This window comes from Echeneis naucrates, chromosome 1 (assembly GCF_900963305.1).
Source record: "Echeneis naucrates chromosome 1, fEcheNa1.1, whole genome shotgun sequence".
Lineage (NCBI taxonomy): Eukaryota > Metazoa > Chordata > Actinopteri > Carangiformes > Echeneidae > Echeneis > Echeneis naucrates.
The window spans coordinates 9,144,663-9,159,723 of NC_042511.1; the positions used below are offsets into that span (position 1 = coordinate 9,144,663).

The 15,061-nt window shown below is 38.4% G+C and overlaps 2 protein-coding genes across 4 annotated transcripts; one reads left to right on the forward strand and one right to left on the reverse strand.

Annotated features, from left to right (window-relative positions):
• Positions 1-1,288: 1,288 nt before the first annotated feature.
• Positions 1,289-3,847, reverse strand: LOC115047305 (THAP domain-containing protein 6-like). Of its 3 annotated transcripts, none has more exons than XM_029508155.1 (7): positions 3,713-3,847; positions 3,266-3,458; positions 3,012-3,119; positions 2,537-2,747; positions 2,256-2,409; positions 1,987-2,047; positions 1,289-1,907 (listed from the first exon to the last, which is right to left on the reverse strand). In XM_029508155.1, the coding sequence occupies exons 1-7, from the start codon at positions 3,790-3,792 to the stop codon at positions 1,830-1,832; spliced, it is 885 nt and encodes a 294-aa protein (XP_029364015.1). In that variant the 5' UTR covers positions 3,793-3,847; the 3' UTR covers positions 1,289-1,829. The 3 variants fall into 3 exon arrangements, with proteins under 3 accessions (XP_029364015.1, XP_029363996.1, XP_029364005.1); XM_029508136.1 differs by having other exon boundaries at positions 2,985-3,119; XM_029508145.1 differs by lacking the exon at positions 1,987-2,047 and having other exon boundaries at positions 2,985-3,119.
• A 411-nt stretch (positions 3,848-4,258) lies between these two features.
• ccdc40 (coiled-coil domain 40 molecular ruler complex subunit) lies at positions 4,259-13,282 on the forward strand. The gene is made up of 18 exons (XM_029510517.1): positions 4,259-4,405; positions 4,616-4,709; positions 6,045-6,178; positions 7,029-7,112; positions 7,509-7,728; positions 8,219-8,376; positions 8,467-8,589; positions 8,842-8,963; positions 9,176-9,419; positions 9,534-9,716; positions 9,891-10,136; positions 10,250-10,463; positions 10,717-10,886; positions 10,975-11,066; positions 11,254-11,374; positions 11,983-12,171; positions 12,249-12,407; positions 12,851-13,282. The coding sequence occupies exons 1-18, from the start codon at positions 4,259-4,261 to the stop codon at positions 13,100-13,102; spliced, it is 2,952 nt and encodes a 983-aa protein (XP_029366377.1). The 3' UTR covers positions 13,103-13,282.
• Positions 13,283-15,061: the final 1,779 nt, after the last annotated feature.

Below are 15,061 nucleotides of genomic sequence, written 5' to 3' on the forward strand. Positions count from 1 at the left end.
GATTTTTGTATAGTTGTTGTTTTAGAATACACGTCTGAGAAGTATGAGGCCACTAAAACGTCTGTTGAATGTATCTATGGATCATTTTGGTTTCTTTGTCAGTGTATGCAAGTGGCTGATACCAGTCAGGTTTTTACTGCTTTATGCAAATGATTGCACATATAAAAGAGGAATTTGTCTCTCTACTTTGTTTTCCTTCATGCTACACATTTTCATTTTGTATTTGCATGTTGTTCAATCATGTTTATGGAGCATCAGGTGGTTTACCATCCATTTATACTTTACTGATAATAATGTTGAAATTGAGTTTAAATGAAAAATGTCAACATGCTTTAAAAAGACTCTCTTCCATACTGTGTAGGGAAAGGTGTGAAGATAAGGTACATGCTAACATATAAAGCATCTATTGCCAAGAATGCATAGTCTCATTTACAGATTCCCGTTTCATAAAATACCTTTTTTAACCATCTTTATAATCTTAACCAAAGCCCTTCGATTAGGCCTATAGTGCCAGATCCCTCTCTGCTCATGGTACACATGTATTAATATAGCATTGTTAGGTAATATTTGCAAATGTGCTACAATCTCTGAATTAACGTGTTTACATGAATTCCTATCTTTTTTGCTTTCGTAGCACTGTGACACCCCCCCCCCCCCCCCCCCCCCCCCCACACACACACACCACCCACCCGGTGTGATTGTTTTAGCCGTTATGCATTGGTTACTTTGTGTTAAATATATGTTTTGAATACATTTGACTACATGAGGTGTGTCAGTTGTATTCTTTTTTTTTTCTATGTCTCTGGAATAAACAGAATGAAATGAGGTTTTTGAAGATATATGAAGATTATGCTATGATTTGTATCTGTGAATTATTGATTTTTTTTTTTTTATATAAATAATTTTAAGACCAAATTCAAGGATTATATGTATCTGCCTTATTTATAAAGCAAAATAAATCTTGTCAATTCAAGAATTAGTTTTCTGTTGCTTAAACTTTTGTATTCTTGACTGTTGAAATATCTCTGTGCTCTTGTTTTTCTAGATCTTTCCAGTGGTGCCTGCAGGAAAATTCCATGTTAGCAATTTTGTAAAACAAATATATTAGACCTATTTATAGTGGTGGATGAATTAATCATTCATTGAGTAAAAGGACCATAAGTGAAATCCTACTGCGAAAAGCCTAATATCTATACCTTTTACTTAAGCTAAGGCACTTCAGTATTCACAACAAAAAAAAAACATTAAAAACAAAACAATTCTATAGACAAAAAAGTTACACCTTAAGTTTGAAAATTATCACATTTTAATGTGTTGGCTCAGGATGAAGCCTTTGACTTTTGACTAACTCATGAGTGAAATATGTATGGAATAATGTGCTCAGTTAGACTCTTGCAACAAATTTTATACATATACATGTGTATATATATATATGTATAGATATAGATATAGATAGATAGACAGACAGACAGACAGACAGACAGACATATATAGACATCTATAGTTGGATGCTGCATTGGCTGTTGGCCTGCAGTTGCCAAGCAGCAGGTCTGCCATAATAAATACAAATATCCATGGAAAGGGGAGGTTGTCTGAATACCTGGTTTTGATTATTATTTTTTTGATTTTATAATGGATTTTCATGTAAGTACAAATAATAACATTCATTGAGACAAAACAATGTAAAAATATAATATGGTTTTCATCGTACTGCAATGGAACTGGCAGTGAGTCTTCTCTTTTCTTTCAGTATTGAAAGGATTATGTCCATGACAGAAAATAATAGACAATTATTTTATTCATTTAAAACACTTCTACATTTGGCAGGATCATCTTCTTGTCTTCTTTTTAACATGTCCAACATCACCACATTGAGCCCAGGCATGGTATCGAAAGAGGTCATCCACCTTGTTAAAATGAAAAAGTACTTATTCAATAGAAATGAAGATATTCTTTTTCCTTTTCACATATTAACTACGCTCTTACCTTGTTATTGAGTCTTGTTACCCATAAAGCTGTAAAATTTGCAGCATTGTTTTGGCCTGTACTGTAAATGTATATGAAGTTTAAATGGTATTATTTTTTGCACCAATTTTTAATCACAAGAAGCAGTGTGAATGAACACCATTTGGATGGTAATGTTAGCAATGGTAAGTGTAACTATGTCATCCTGTCACCCTGTTCATGTCATGATAGCAGGATATAATAATATATAGGTTAGATAGAAAAACTACTTCAAATAACATTAAAGATACCTTTGCAAAGTATGTGGATGTGGGAGATTAAAATGGAGAGACTCTCTCAGATAGTTGTATGCTTCTGGGCCATGTAGGTGCAGCGTGAGGGCAAACTCCCTCTGGTCTTTTGTGTATTCTTGGCCCTGTTTTGAAAGCAGGTGCACTGGTATATCTGAAATTCAGTTAGGACGAGCTAATAAATAACTGCCCTTGAAATAACAGATAGATAACTACTAAGATGGGAAATTGTTTTACAGTTAAGTTTGTCACATTTTCTCCAAATCCAATTTGAATTTTACCAGAGTATGAATCAAGCCTTTCCTTCAACTCTTCATTTATGAGGTTCTTCGTCCTTAGATCCTCCAGAAGACCACACACCGAGTTCTTAGCCCTCCGTTCCCGATCTCTTGCATTCCTCTTTTCTTTTTCCAGACTCTCCACTCTAGCCAAGGCTTCGCTGAGTCTGGCCCTTAAATCATCAAGAGATGAAGGAAGTGCATAGCAGTGGTCCTGTTTGGAACACAGATGAAAAAATGTTGACTCATCCTTACATCACATCAGTAAGAGTTAAAGGCGATCGATTCATAGCAAGTACAATGTGTTTGTGTTTGTGTGTGTCAAGGATGGACATTCAACACTAGTGTGTTTCATTGTATGCACATATGGATGGATATGCAAGCCTGAAAAGCGGGACACACAGTTGGAGTTCACAAGACGTTTTGATACAAGCAGGGTCATGATGCTCACAGCTGTCTCAGGTATAAATGGACTCACAACACTGGGCACAGGCCAAGGTTCTGGCTCTTGGACAGGCTGGGAAGAGTCCACTGACAGGCTCTCTTGCGCCTTCTTCGAGTTCAGGGATGTCCTGGTCGTTACTGGCTAAGGTGGAAAAAAATAATATGGATTGGAGCATCTCACAGTGTAATACAAAATAAATGATTCCCTAACATTCAGAGAGGAAAATTAATTTCAGCATAGTGGAACATTGTTTTCTCCATCTCCTTATAGCCTAGTAATACACCTACCCTTTGGAGATGAGCAGGGAAATTGAAAAGAGATGGAACAACTCCAGCTCTGATCCTGACGGTCTGACCTGTCCTGTCAAAGTCTTCCTGTCTGAAGTGCTCACTGCAGAGACGGGTAGATTTACCTGCAGTGAAACCTTCCCTTCTAAGCGCTTCTTCCCACTGCATCCGCAACTCTTTATCTATGGGAAAACTTCAGAGTGTAAGAAAAGTCAGTTAAACAACTTAAGGCCATCCACGCATTTTGTTCGTATTTACTTGAATATCAATCATTTATCAAAACTTTTCACATTTCACACAATTGGCTGCAGCCAAGCCAGCCTCAACTTTTAAAAACAGATAATGCAGGTTTAGCCAGAACGTTGTTAGGAGGCTCGCTTGACCGACAGCATTCATAGCATTATTCATGTTAGGTAATTCAGCTCGAAACACGGTGTTCTTCCTTACCTGTGAAAGGTAATTCCCCGGGATCTGGTTTGAACAGTGCAGCGGTTTGTACAACCCCAAGCAGCACAAGAGTGAGGCATTTTGAAAGAGCTTTACAGAACGCCACTACCAATATGGCGGCGACGGTGATTTACGATCCGGGAGTCGATGCCACGTCTACGTCACGATCAATGCTCCGCCTCTAACGGAAGTTTGTGGTTGCCAAGCGACGTCAGTGCTGTGGTTTACCAGCCCCAGTGGTGAGTAATGTGCAGCTTTAAATTTTGTCAAAATTAAGGTTAAATACGAATTTATTTCTCTTACTTCCGAATCAGCAGCGATTGGCGCTTCGCCACCGTAACTTCATGCTAGCTCAAACGTTGTGTCTTTGTCCCATTGACCGTTAACTGCTCACCTGCTTCGTGAATCGCCGGGGTCGGGAAATGTTTGTTTTATCCATCTCGGGAAATGAAATCCATTCCCACTACACTGTCAGGGAGCGGAAAAGGCACACATGTCAACGAAATGATCTCCAGACCACTTGTCCTTCACGACAGGTCACACAGTATGCAGAGCCCTGAAGGTGAGACGGGAGAGGGGGGAGGAAGGAGAGGCTGGGAGGAGGACAGGCCCAGCCGAGATGGGGAAGACATCAAGCTACAGAGAGAACCAGAAGAAGCAGCTGAGGACTGGAGAGGGACTGTCCCACTGCAGGTATTATACATATACATATATCGATTTATACATTTTATATATATATATCAAGGGGAGATAAGCAACTTTATTTATCTGCTGGCATAATTACATTTTTTAATTCCTTATTCTGTCTGAGGATATTGGGATAATGTATACAATGTGTAAACCATAGTTAACATCAAGGAGCTGGGTACATGATTTCTGTCCACGTCTCAGTGTGGTCTACAGGATCAAATAGGACCAGAGCCTGATGACTTTGCCCCTCAGCCTCATCCTGACCTTGGTGATCCAGATGAAGACTCTTGTGTGGTAGCAAATTCAGGTCCGTCACAGACTTACCCTACTGAACTGAATTAAATTGAAACATTTAGTTAATCTTGAGAAGGCAAGCTTCAAATAGAAAATATATTTTGATAGTCTCGTCTCTGTGTTTACTTCCTGCTCCCTGTGTGATTACCTATATATATATAGGTATAAGAGATTTTTTAACTGATAGATAGATAGATAGATAGATAGATAGATAGATAGATACTTTATTTATCCCAGACTGGGAAATTGCAGTTGTTTAACTGCATGTCTATGTTTAATAAGCAGAAGAAATGTAAAAGCCATATACAGTATATGGTTTAAAAATAATATTTTAACAACAAAAATACAGCAGAATCCAGGATATGTGACATATTTATTTACTTCTACCACTCAATACCAACACATTATTATCATCACCAGTCCTTATTTCTGCTGCATTGAGTTATAGATTACTGTTTATGTTGTTAGGTAGGAGTTAGCTGAAGTTTTTTCTTGCTAGGAAATGCTACAGGTGGTCAGTCAACATTGTACCTTAGGCAGGGTTGTTTCTCTTTTATTATTTTGTTTATTATTAGTATTATTATTTTGGAGATTTCAAGTACTTTTTTCTTTTATTGAGAAGTTGATTTTTATTTATGTATTTTTATTATACAATACAGACAAGAAGGAAAAAGGCAGAGGCAAACATTAAAAAAGTCAATTTCTGTTAATGTGTTTTACATGTTGTGGATTGCATTTCAAATAAAAGTCCAAAAATAAGAGTAAGGTCCATTTTTGGTACTCACTATAGGGGGCTGTTTTACTCCAGAATCAAATCAAATCAAATCAGATTTATTTGTATAGCGCCAAATCATAACAAAGTTACATCAAGGCACTTTACATATAGAGCAGGGCTAGACCAAATTCTTTATAAAATTAAAACATTAAAATGAAAACATACATATATATTGTGTATATGTTGAGGAGCTGCTGTATCAAAATGAGTTGTCTTCCTCCAGAACTTAGTAAATTTGTCCATACATAGGTTCAGGGATAAAGTCTGCTTTTTTCTATGTTATATATTTCTTTTATGATTCCAATCCATTCCTCATTTGCTGTAGCTTAGCAAAAATAACTTTTCTTAGATTTGTTGGTTAAGTTACAGTGTTTCCTTTACCCAAAAATTTGTTATGCTTTTCTCTCACAAATGTGGGAATAATGGTCCAAAATTGCGTTAAAATGCACAAAACTGTGAAATTTATCTTGCCTGGCCAGGCAGCACCCCTAAAGCTCTGATCCTAGAATCACCCCTGCTAATCACAAACTAATTTGTCAGTTGTTTAAAGATTATTTTTTTCTTGTGTGCCAGCACTACATGATGACACTCAGGAGCAAGTAATTCGTGACCTCTCAAACCTTCCCACATCAGAAAACTTGGAGGCTCAGGGGCCACTGCCAAACAATGAGGAAGAGGAGGAGTTCAATATTCTTGATCCTGAACATGTTTGTAGCTTTGTTTGTTTCTTTTTGTATATGGTATTTATATAATCAATATTGATTACAAAAATACATTTTAGAGAATAATGCATATCAGTGTGTCAGCTGTGTAACTATTGCATTAAGTGCATTGGCAACACTTCAAAGTTATCTTGTGTTATACAATAAGCATGCAATGTTTTCACATATTAGCACAGTTCAAAAAGCTAAGGTGCTCAATTGTAGCAGAGCTACCGTAATTTCTGGATTATAAGATGCTGCTTTTTTCACACGCTTTGAACCCTGTGGCTTAAACAACGATGTGGCTAATTTATGGATTTTTACAGGGAATGAGCTTCATGCCGCCAAAACATTTAGCATCAGATCAGACCGATGAAATTACCCAACAGGTCACAGTGGACCAGTGAAATAGTTCGAATTAAATTTAACACACCCACACTAAATTCTTCAGATCAGTCAATTATTTTGTGCTTCATGCACACACCCTTATCATGGAAAACACACAAAGCAATGCATATGATGCAGCTTTCAAGTTCAAGTCGATCGATCTGGCGAAAAGGCAAAATCTTTCTGTCTAACATAATTCCTGCCAGATGCCATTTCCTCCCATATTACCGACACCTTAGGCTTATAAACAAGTGCAGCCTATATATGTACAACACTGTTTTTCTCTTTAAATTTAGGTGCTGCTTATATTCAGGTGCGCTCTATAGTCCGGAAACTACGGTAGTTTATAAATTTTTATAAACTTTTTTTTTTTTTTTTTTTATTATTATATTTATTAGTAGTAGTATTGCTGTTGTTATCTTTGCGAGTCAATTTCATACAACTCATGCTACCTTGGCTCTGTTTGCAGCCCCTTGTCAGGAGGCAACAAGCTGCTCTGGAGAAACAGCTGAGAAATCAGCTAGAGAGGCTCAACCTGGGACTGAAGGAAAAGGTTATCAATTTAACTGCCAAACAAATATTGTGTTAATTTTCATCTTTCCTCCATTAGTTCTGACAAATGGATATAAATATACACTTGCAGAAGCAATCAACATGATACATATGTACAAAGAGTACAAAGAGGAAATTTTTCCAGACACAACATATGGGGTTTTTGTATGTCCACAACATGGTGCTGTTAACATGTATAGAGATTATATTTGTGCGTCTTTAATTTTCCTCATTTCCCTCATGGAGCAAGGGGCTCAGCTAAGGCCCAGTATAAAAATGCTGATAATGTTGATAAATAAGGTGTGCAAGTCAACCAAAAACCAGAGACTACTTGAGACTGTTTGAACAGCATGTGTGTCTGATTACTGTCTGCATTCTCCTGTCCCCACTGTTACAGCTGGCAGCAGCGAAGGCAGATGCCAGTCACTTACAAGATTTATCTATGGAGATGTATGACATTCAGAAAAACCTGGCCAAACTCCAAATCAAGCAGGACACCTGTAATCAGACCAAGATGCAGGCTCAAGTCGAACATCAACATGCTCAGAATCAACTGGAGGCTACAAAGACCTACCATTCCAGAACTACCAGCCAGTATGGCAAATCCAAAGCAAACCGTGAGTTTTTTATGTATTTGCCACATCTTGTCCCGTAACTTATTACCATTTCCATGTTAATAAGGGCTTAAATATCATCATCCATGATGATTCTTATGTTTGGAAATAGCAAACCAAGCAAACTAGAACGCAGAAAGTTTGCGTTAGCCTATATATATATATTTATTACCTTATTATCCTTTTGAATAATGAGCAGCAGCAAATGTGGAATGAAACACATGGGTTGAGATGTTATATCAGTTAAAAATGAAGTTAAATGTTTAATTTAACCTTATTAAATTAAAATATTTAATGAAATCAGATTTTTGACTTTTATTTTTTGTACAGAAGATTCAGAAGTTAAATCTAAATTTAGACTGATTTGAAACGTCATAGACTGTGTATTAAAAGCAGCCTGTGGTCAGGTTCATTGGACAAACAGAAGGGTGGAAATAATAGTAAGATAATATTAAGAAGTACTGTGTTAATGTTGATTCCTGTGTTTAAACAGTTTCCCAGCTGCAGGCCGAGTTTGACAATCTGATGCTGCACCTCATCTTCATACAAGGATTCAGTGAAGATCTGAGTGCTAATGTAAAAGCAATGAATAATGCCAGACATAAAGCGGCAGCTGAGAAGGAACAGGCCGAAGAACAAAAACTGAAGCAGGTGGACACGATGAATTCAGGCACATTAAAAATGAAATCTTAACTGCATTAGACATATTCATTTATTGACTGAAAATACTTTTGTCTTCAGGATTTGTATGTAGAACGTCTAACAAAGGACATGGAGAGGCTGGCACAGCAGATTGCCATGTATGATGCCCAGACTAGTGCTCAATCAGAGGAGACACAAGCAGCTAAAGAGGCCCTCTCTGAGGTATCTACATGATTTTAACCTGTACTTCAAATATTCTTTCAATCATCCGCCAAGTTCTACAAATGTCTAATGTCAGTCATCTCATGAATGCATAAAAATTATACATTATTTATATGTTACTGATTACCTTCAGGGCCCAATAATTTGTTTACTCATGTAATCTGGCACAGTATATTCTCATGGACTGTTATTGAAGTACTATTATAATACCGGTCAGGATACATATTCAGTCATGTTTGTGTCTGTGTGCAGGCTGCGATGGAAATGGAATCGCTCATGATGATGCGTAAACAGCTGCTACAGCAGTGGAACAGCAGCCTAGCAGGCATGAGGAAACAAGATGAGGCCTTTAGTGCGATGCAGGATGCTGTGCGGTGAGAGCTGGGGTGAGGGAAGGCTGACTAATAATATGCAACTGATCCACTTGAAATGAGATAATAGATTTCAAACGTACATGAGAGAGATGATGAGCAATTTCCCTACTGGAGGGGAGCAATTTCCCTGATGCAACTGCATAATCTAAAAGTTAAGACAAATGTCAATGTAAAGTCTTGTACTCACATTCTGCTTTGTGTGTGTCCTTCAGTGCGGGGGAGCACCAGGTGATCTTACTAGACAGAGAAATTGAAGGGTACAAGAAATCTACCACTGAAGAGCAGGAGCAAAACGAGACACTGACTATGCAGCTGAACTGGTCCCAAATGGATGTAACCACCTCCAAAAAGCTGATCAATCAGAAGCAGGCCCAGCAGGAAGCTCTGCAGGCCCGCTACAGCACCACCCTACGTACTCTAAGGGAGACAGAGCGCACAGTCGCCAGGCTCATGAAAGTAACAGAGGCTTCTGTATTGGTCCAGCGAGGGTTTCCATACCCTCTCTTTCCCCCTGTAACTATTTCATACATTTCACACATCGCTTGTCTTTACTTTTTCTCACCATTCTAGGAAACCAGCGCCCACCAGGCTGAAGTAAATGATCAGAGGAGGCAGTTGGAAAAGGAGAGCAATGTACGTCTGGAAATGGAGGACAAGATCATGACCCACATGCAGCAGAAGCTCACTCACAACAAGGCTGTCAAGTACTCCCAACGGCTCACCAGCAAGATAGCTTCACTCAACAAAGAAAAGGTGAAGAATGGATTTACAGAAATTGAAAAAGCATAAAGTCATCATGGTGTCATCATTCAGTAATTTAGGGTTCCACTTGGGTTGAGAAACTTGCCAAGACTTACATACTACGTTGAGGATTTAGATGCAAAAAGATACCACATTTTTATTTCACTCATTGTATCTACACTTTAGCTGTGTCAGTTGTGGCAACTGGAGAACGAAGTAGCAACATTGGAACAGCAGAGCAGTGAAGTCAGTCAACACCTGGACAGCCTGGCCATCACTGAGGAGACCCTGGATGAGGAGATTGCAAAGCTAAACAAGTTGGTCACATCGAACCAAGACAAGATAGCTTCCTTCATTGTGCTCATTGGGCAGAAGCAGTCCACCATTGCAGGCTACGACAGAAAGATCTCTCAAATCACAGCCAGTACTGGGGTGAGAGATTCTGAGGAAGAGATGATCCCTGGTTGTCTGTTCTTCATTGCTACAATCAAATATGTACTAAACTTTAAATCCCGCCTTTCGTCATCCCTGCACTTCCATTGCAGCATGAAGACTTGAGTCCTTTGCAGATCAAGGTCGAGGCATTGAAGGCTCAAATTGAGGAGCTGGCAGTGAATATCGAGAGTAACAAACAGCTCTGGATGAAACGTCAGGGGATTCTAGTGGGAATGACTCAGGATATAGAGGTCAACAGCAAGAACATGCTGAAACTGCAAACAGAGTACACTTGCATTCAGCAGAAGAAAGTACGCCTGGAGAGTAAGTAACGTTGATTCAAGGAGCACATTTATGTAAACAGTAAACAGTAAATATGCTAGTGTTTGTAAGACAATATTAACCATGTCTGAGAAGCTGACCATTTCTGAAGTTTAAAAGTTTAGTCAAGGTTAGTCAGTGATTCATAAAAATTGCTTTTACAGAAAAACCATTTACACAAACTACAGTCAGTCAACCTGAATCCTATCTGTACTCCTACTGGAATATATTTGGCACCAACTTTGATCCCTACCAGGTCAGATTCAAGCAGAGCACCGGGAGGAGACAGAGATTGATAAAAAAGTGAAGACACTGAGGGGAGACTTATTGAAGCTCAACACCCTTCTCAGTAAGAATGGACAGCTTAGCCAGGCGCTGGAGGAGGAGAATGCAGTGACAGAGACAGAGTTCCTCCACAAGCTAAAGGTATAACATGTCTTTGAACAAATTTTTCATTTTCTTGGAACCTGCAGTTTTAATGGTGAAAGATTATTAAAACAGTATATGCGTTCAGGAAGCAGAGCGGGAGTCAGTGCAGATGCAGATGAAACATGAGAAGACCAAGGAAGAAAAAGAGCGACTCATCAACAGTCTGGTGGAAGCTGAGTCGGTCACATATTCAGTTTTTTCCCATTCGGCATCAGTTCATACTATATTATTCATAATTATGTAGATATTCTTTCAAATAATGAATATGTACATACTGGATTAAAATCATTGAATTATTTGCAACTCATATCAGGCTCTGTCATTTCTCCCCTCTACATTAATATTGTTTGTGTTTGTCCTGCAGGCAGCAGATCATGCTGTGGGAGAAGAAGATCCAGCTTGCAAAAGAGACTCGATCGGCTGTGGACTCTGAGGTGGGCCAGGGAGACATCCAGGTGATGAAGGCTGAGATACACCGAATGGAGGTGAACACAGTGCACACAAGATGGCACAATAAACATTACTACTGAGTTGTGATCCAGCTTTTTGCCTATGTACACTGAGGTAGTATTTTAAGTACACTTTATAAATGCACAAATATAACTTTGACACCTCTCTGAGCACTAGATGCTAGGATCATTGGTTAATCTGTTACCTCTCCTGCAAATGTAAGTCAACAATTTAAACATGGTTTTTGAATAACACAGATTGCATTGGGTTTAAAACTTTTTTGTGCTGATTTGTGCCACAAGGAAATATATTTGCGTTAATATTTGCTCCTCTATGATTACCTTACATACTTTGTGTAAATTATGTAAATTAGATTGATATTTTTGATGAAAAATTATAGTAGTTTTCTAATTATTATTCAACTTTTATTCACATCATTGTTTTCTACAGCACATATTTAAAATATGCAAGAATACATGCAAGATATTTCATGCTGCTTGCTAATTTTCTGGTTATTTAGTTACTGCTTTACCTCAACAAGTAAATAAAGATGCTATTGATCTCATCTTAGGTCACCTCAGGTGTAATTTGATTTGTGCTGTGTTCATGTTTGTGTAATCTCACTCAGCGCGTGTGTGTGCAGGTGAGACTCAACCAGCTGATGAAGCAGCAGGAAGTGTTGCTGAGGGAGAGTGAAGCAACAGTGGCAAGGAGGGAGACTATTGTTCTCCGCCGGGAGGCCATGGCCCACAGCTCCCGAAAACAATCTACAAAGGGTGAGCTGGATCGCGTTATACAGGGCCTGCAACGCCAGATTCAGGACATACATCAAGTAAGAGACATGAATTTCTCACATGTGCACATGTAGATGAGACAGAGTCATCTTAAATGCTTTATAAATGTCTTCAGCGTGTGACAGAGTGTGAGCAGGTTATCAAGGAGCTAGAGCAGAGCCAGGTGAGTCTGAGTGACGGGCTTGCACAGCAGAAGCAGCATCTGATAGAACTGTGCAGCACCAACTACACCCTTGACCCTGCCATCATAAATCTACATGATACCAAAGATAAGGTGAGGAGCACATTCTGTACAATTTTCTGCTTTACGCACATATACACACATAACACTGTGACCTGACACAGCATTATACAAGTGCAATTGATACGTGGATGTAATTGACTCTTCATTACATAATACAGAGACGGCTTCATTGTTTGATGCAGCTCTGTCCTTTGCCATTAACATTTGAGTAATTACCCAAATAAGGTGTGGTGACTGTTTATTAAAGTATTTTTCTGGCTCACATACTTTACATTTACATAATATTTTCCACTAATGGAAAACACACCCACTTACTGAGAAAACCAGTTATAGCCATTCATTGTCTTTCTTCTTTCATCTTCCTTTGGACATTTACTAAGAAGTGGTGAACAAGTGTAGTAAGTATATGCTGGAGCCAAAATAATTTCTACCATATCCACCCCATCCAACCACTCCTCCCCACTCTCCTATAGAACCTTTCCCAGCTGGTGAATCTACAAAGTCGGAACAAGAAGTTGCATGCTGTGTGTGAGGGCAGCTACCAGGCCTCATCCACCAATAAGTCAGTAGAAGCCGCTCTGCAAAGCCAGATGGAGCGCGTGCACTCTACCAGCACAATCCTGCACCGCATGTGTGAGGAGTTTCCCCAGCACCAGGGGGCACTCCGCAAGCTGTCTTTAGCATTGGCAACACGCACACAAGCAGCAGATCAGCAGGCATCCTGAGAGTGAGGGGAGAATATAGGCATGAGAGTGAATACAAGACTGCAGAGGATGGAAAGTGAGTAAGAATGAGATTAAGGAAAGATAAATATTATGAAAGAGATGATGAATGGGGGTCATTTATTTTAATATTTGCATTTGTCTGATATGCTTTGAATAAAAAGCTGATTACAAAACGGTGTAGTAAAATAAAAAGTCATGCAACAGAAACATCTTCATAATGTTTGGGTTTTTACAATCTGACTACCAGTTTGGAAAGATCTGTGATTCAGTGGCCAGTAATACTCAAATGATGCTGGGTTGTGAGTGACAACTGTTATTGTTTTAGGAACAAAAATAATTCTAATTCTCAGTCATTAACCTAAACTTTTCAGTCCAAACATACCTTAGTAGTTAGTTTTCTTTTGTCCAGTTACTTAAAAAAAGCCAGACAGCAGCATATTCATAGGTAGTTAATTTCTTTATTCATTGCCTCATTTCCATTTGACTTACACACAATTCAAAGTGTAGGTCACTGCAGGCAGCACATGGAGGCTGCTTATTTGTGAAGGAAAAGCTACCTTCTTCTAATACAGTATTGTGTATTTGCAAACTTTCCCCTATTTAGGTCATTCTAAGAGGGTAATTTCTGTCCTATAAACACACATCCAAACTATTAAAACGCCCTGTAAGGACTGAAAAGCCATTAGGGCTGAAACCTGGAATAGGTTGTATTTACTTTAGCATTAGTTATCTGTGCTGTCTCTTAATAATCTCCTTTTGAAATAATGATGCCTGCCTGTCCTGGCTAAGAGTGACAGTTAAGTCTGTTCACAATAAACCAGAATGGTGTATTTAAGCATTCAAGTGAACAATATGTGGAAAAAACAACAACATGTACTTCTTATATGATAGTGTACCTAGACTATGTTGTGGAACCAGCTCAACAGATAGTATGCTTCCCATGAACACGAGCTTCTAGCATGACTGGAGTTTCCACAGCATGTGAATGCAGCTTATATGTAGATTGCTAGAAAGGGCAGCCTGCAAGTTTGCACATACAAGAATGGAAAATATACAGACCTCAATCTGAACCTAAATCTGACTCACATACACCCATGTAAAGAGGCAATGACTAATATCTGACCTATAGGACCTGGAGAGAAAACTTTGCACTTGCAGGTTGACAATGTTTCAAGAATGAGTTTTCATCATGAATAACTAAACATAAGTAGCATTTTATTGTAGTTGGATTCCTATAGAGAAAATAAAAATATTATTTTTACATTAACATGATGATATCATACTCTTTTGTAAATAATATTGTTTATTTCGGGTGTGTTTGCCTATTTGCTATCCTGCATTCAAATCCTAAAGTGATAGTGGCCTGTAATCTTTTTAGATTACAACACACATTCATTTAAAGCCTTTCTTGGCTTGACACCTGCTGTAACCAAGCACAGGCTTCAGGTGTGAGATTAAGAGCACCATTAGAAGGTTGTTACTTGGAGCAGTGCCCAGATGCTCTTAGTCTCACTTACAAAACTGATGTTAAAGTGAGACTATATTAAAGTAAGAAATATTCCATATCTCCTCTCAGAAGGGAAGGTTTGAGTCTTTCAGCAAAATGTTTTTCGTTAGTTTTTTAATATATATTAAGTATAATCAGGATTGCTTTCTGCTACAGCTGTATGTATGTATGTATGTAAAGCAGATCTGTCAAATTTCTACTAGGTTACCAAACTACCAAAGTCAGTTCACAGAATTCACTCGTGTTACATAACACTGCTTTTAACGTTATTTTAGTTATTTATTTATAATTGTTGCATCTTTCATAGACTTACTCCTAAAATATGACAATACCTCAGTATATGGAGAAAATCTTTTAACTGTAAACACCAACAACCTGTCAAGCTTTTATTGCTGTTGTGATGTTGTCCTTTTGAAATGACACAAAATGTCTTTACTTATTGATTACTGCTC

Bases quoted from the DNA above. Each gene is read 5' to 3' on its own strand.
- LOC115047305 (XM_029508136.1), bottom strand. From the start codon at position 3,792: ATGCCTCACTCTTGTGCTGCTTGGGGTTGTACAAACCGCTGCACTGTT. The intron at 2,748-2,984 runs GTGAGCATCATG...TGTTCCAAACAG, and splicing joins CATTTATACCTGAGACAGCT to GACCACTGCTATGCACTTCC. The intron at 1,908-1,986 runs GTAAGAGCGTAG...CATTTTAACAAG, and splicing joins TAACAAGACTCAATAACAAG to GTGGATGACCTCTTTCGATA.
- ccdc40 (XM_029510517.1), top strand. From the start codon at position 4,259: ATGCAGAGCCCTGAAGGTGAGACGGGAGAGGGGGGAGGAAGGAGAGGC. The intron at 6,179-7,028 runs GTTTGTAGCTTT...CTCTGTTTGCAG, and splicing joins ATATTCTTGATCCTGAACAT to CCCCTTGTCAGGAGGCAACA. The intron at 10,137-10,249 runs GTGAGAGATTCT...CTTCCATTGCAG, and splicing joins AAATCACAGCCAGTACTGGG to CATGAAGACTTGAGTCCTTT.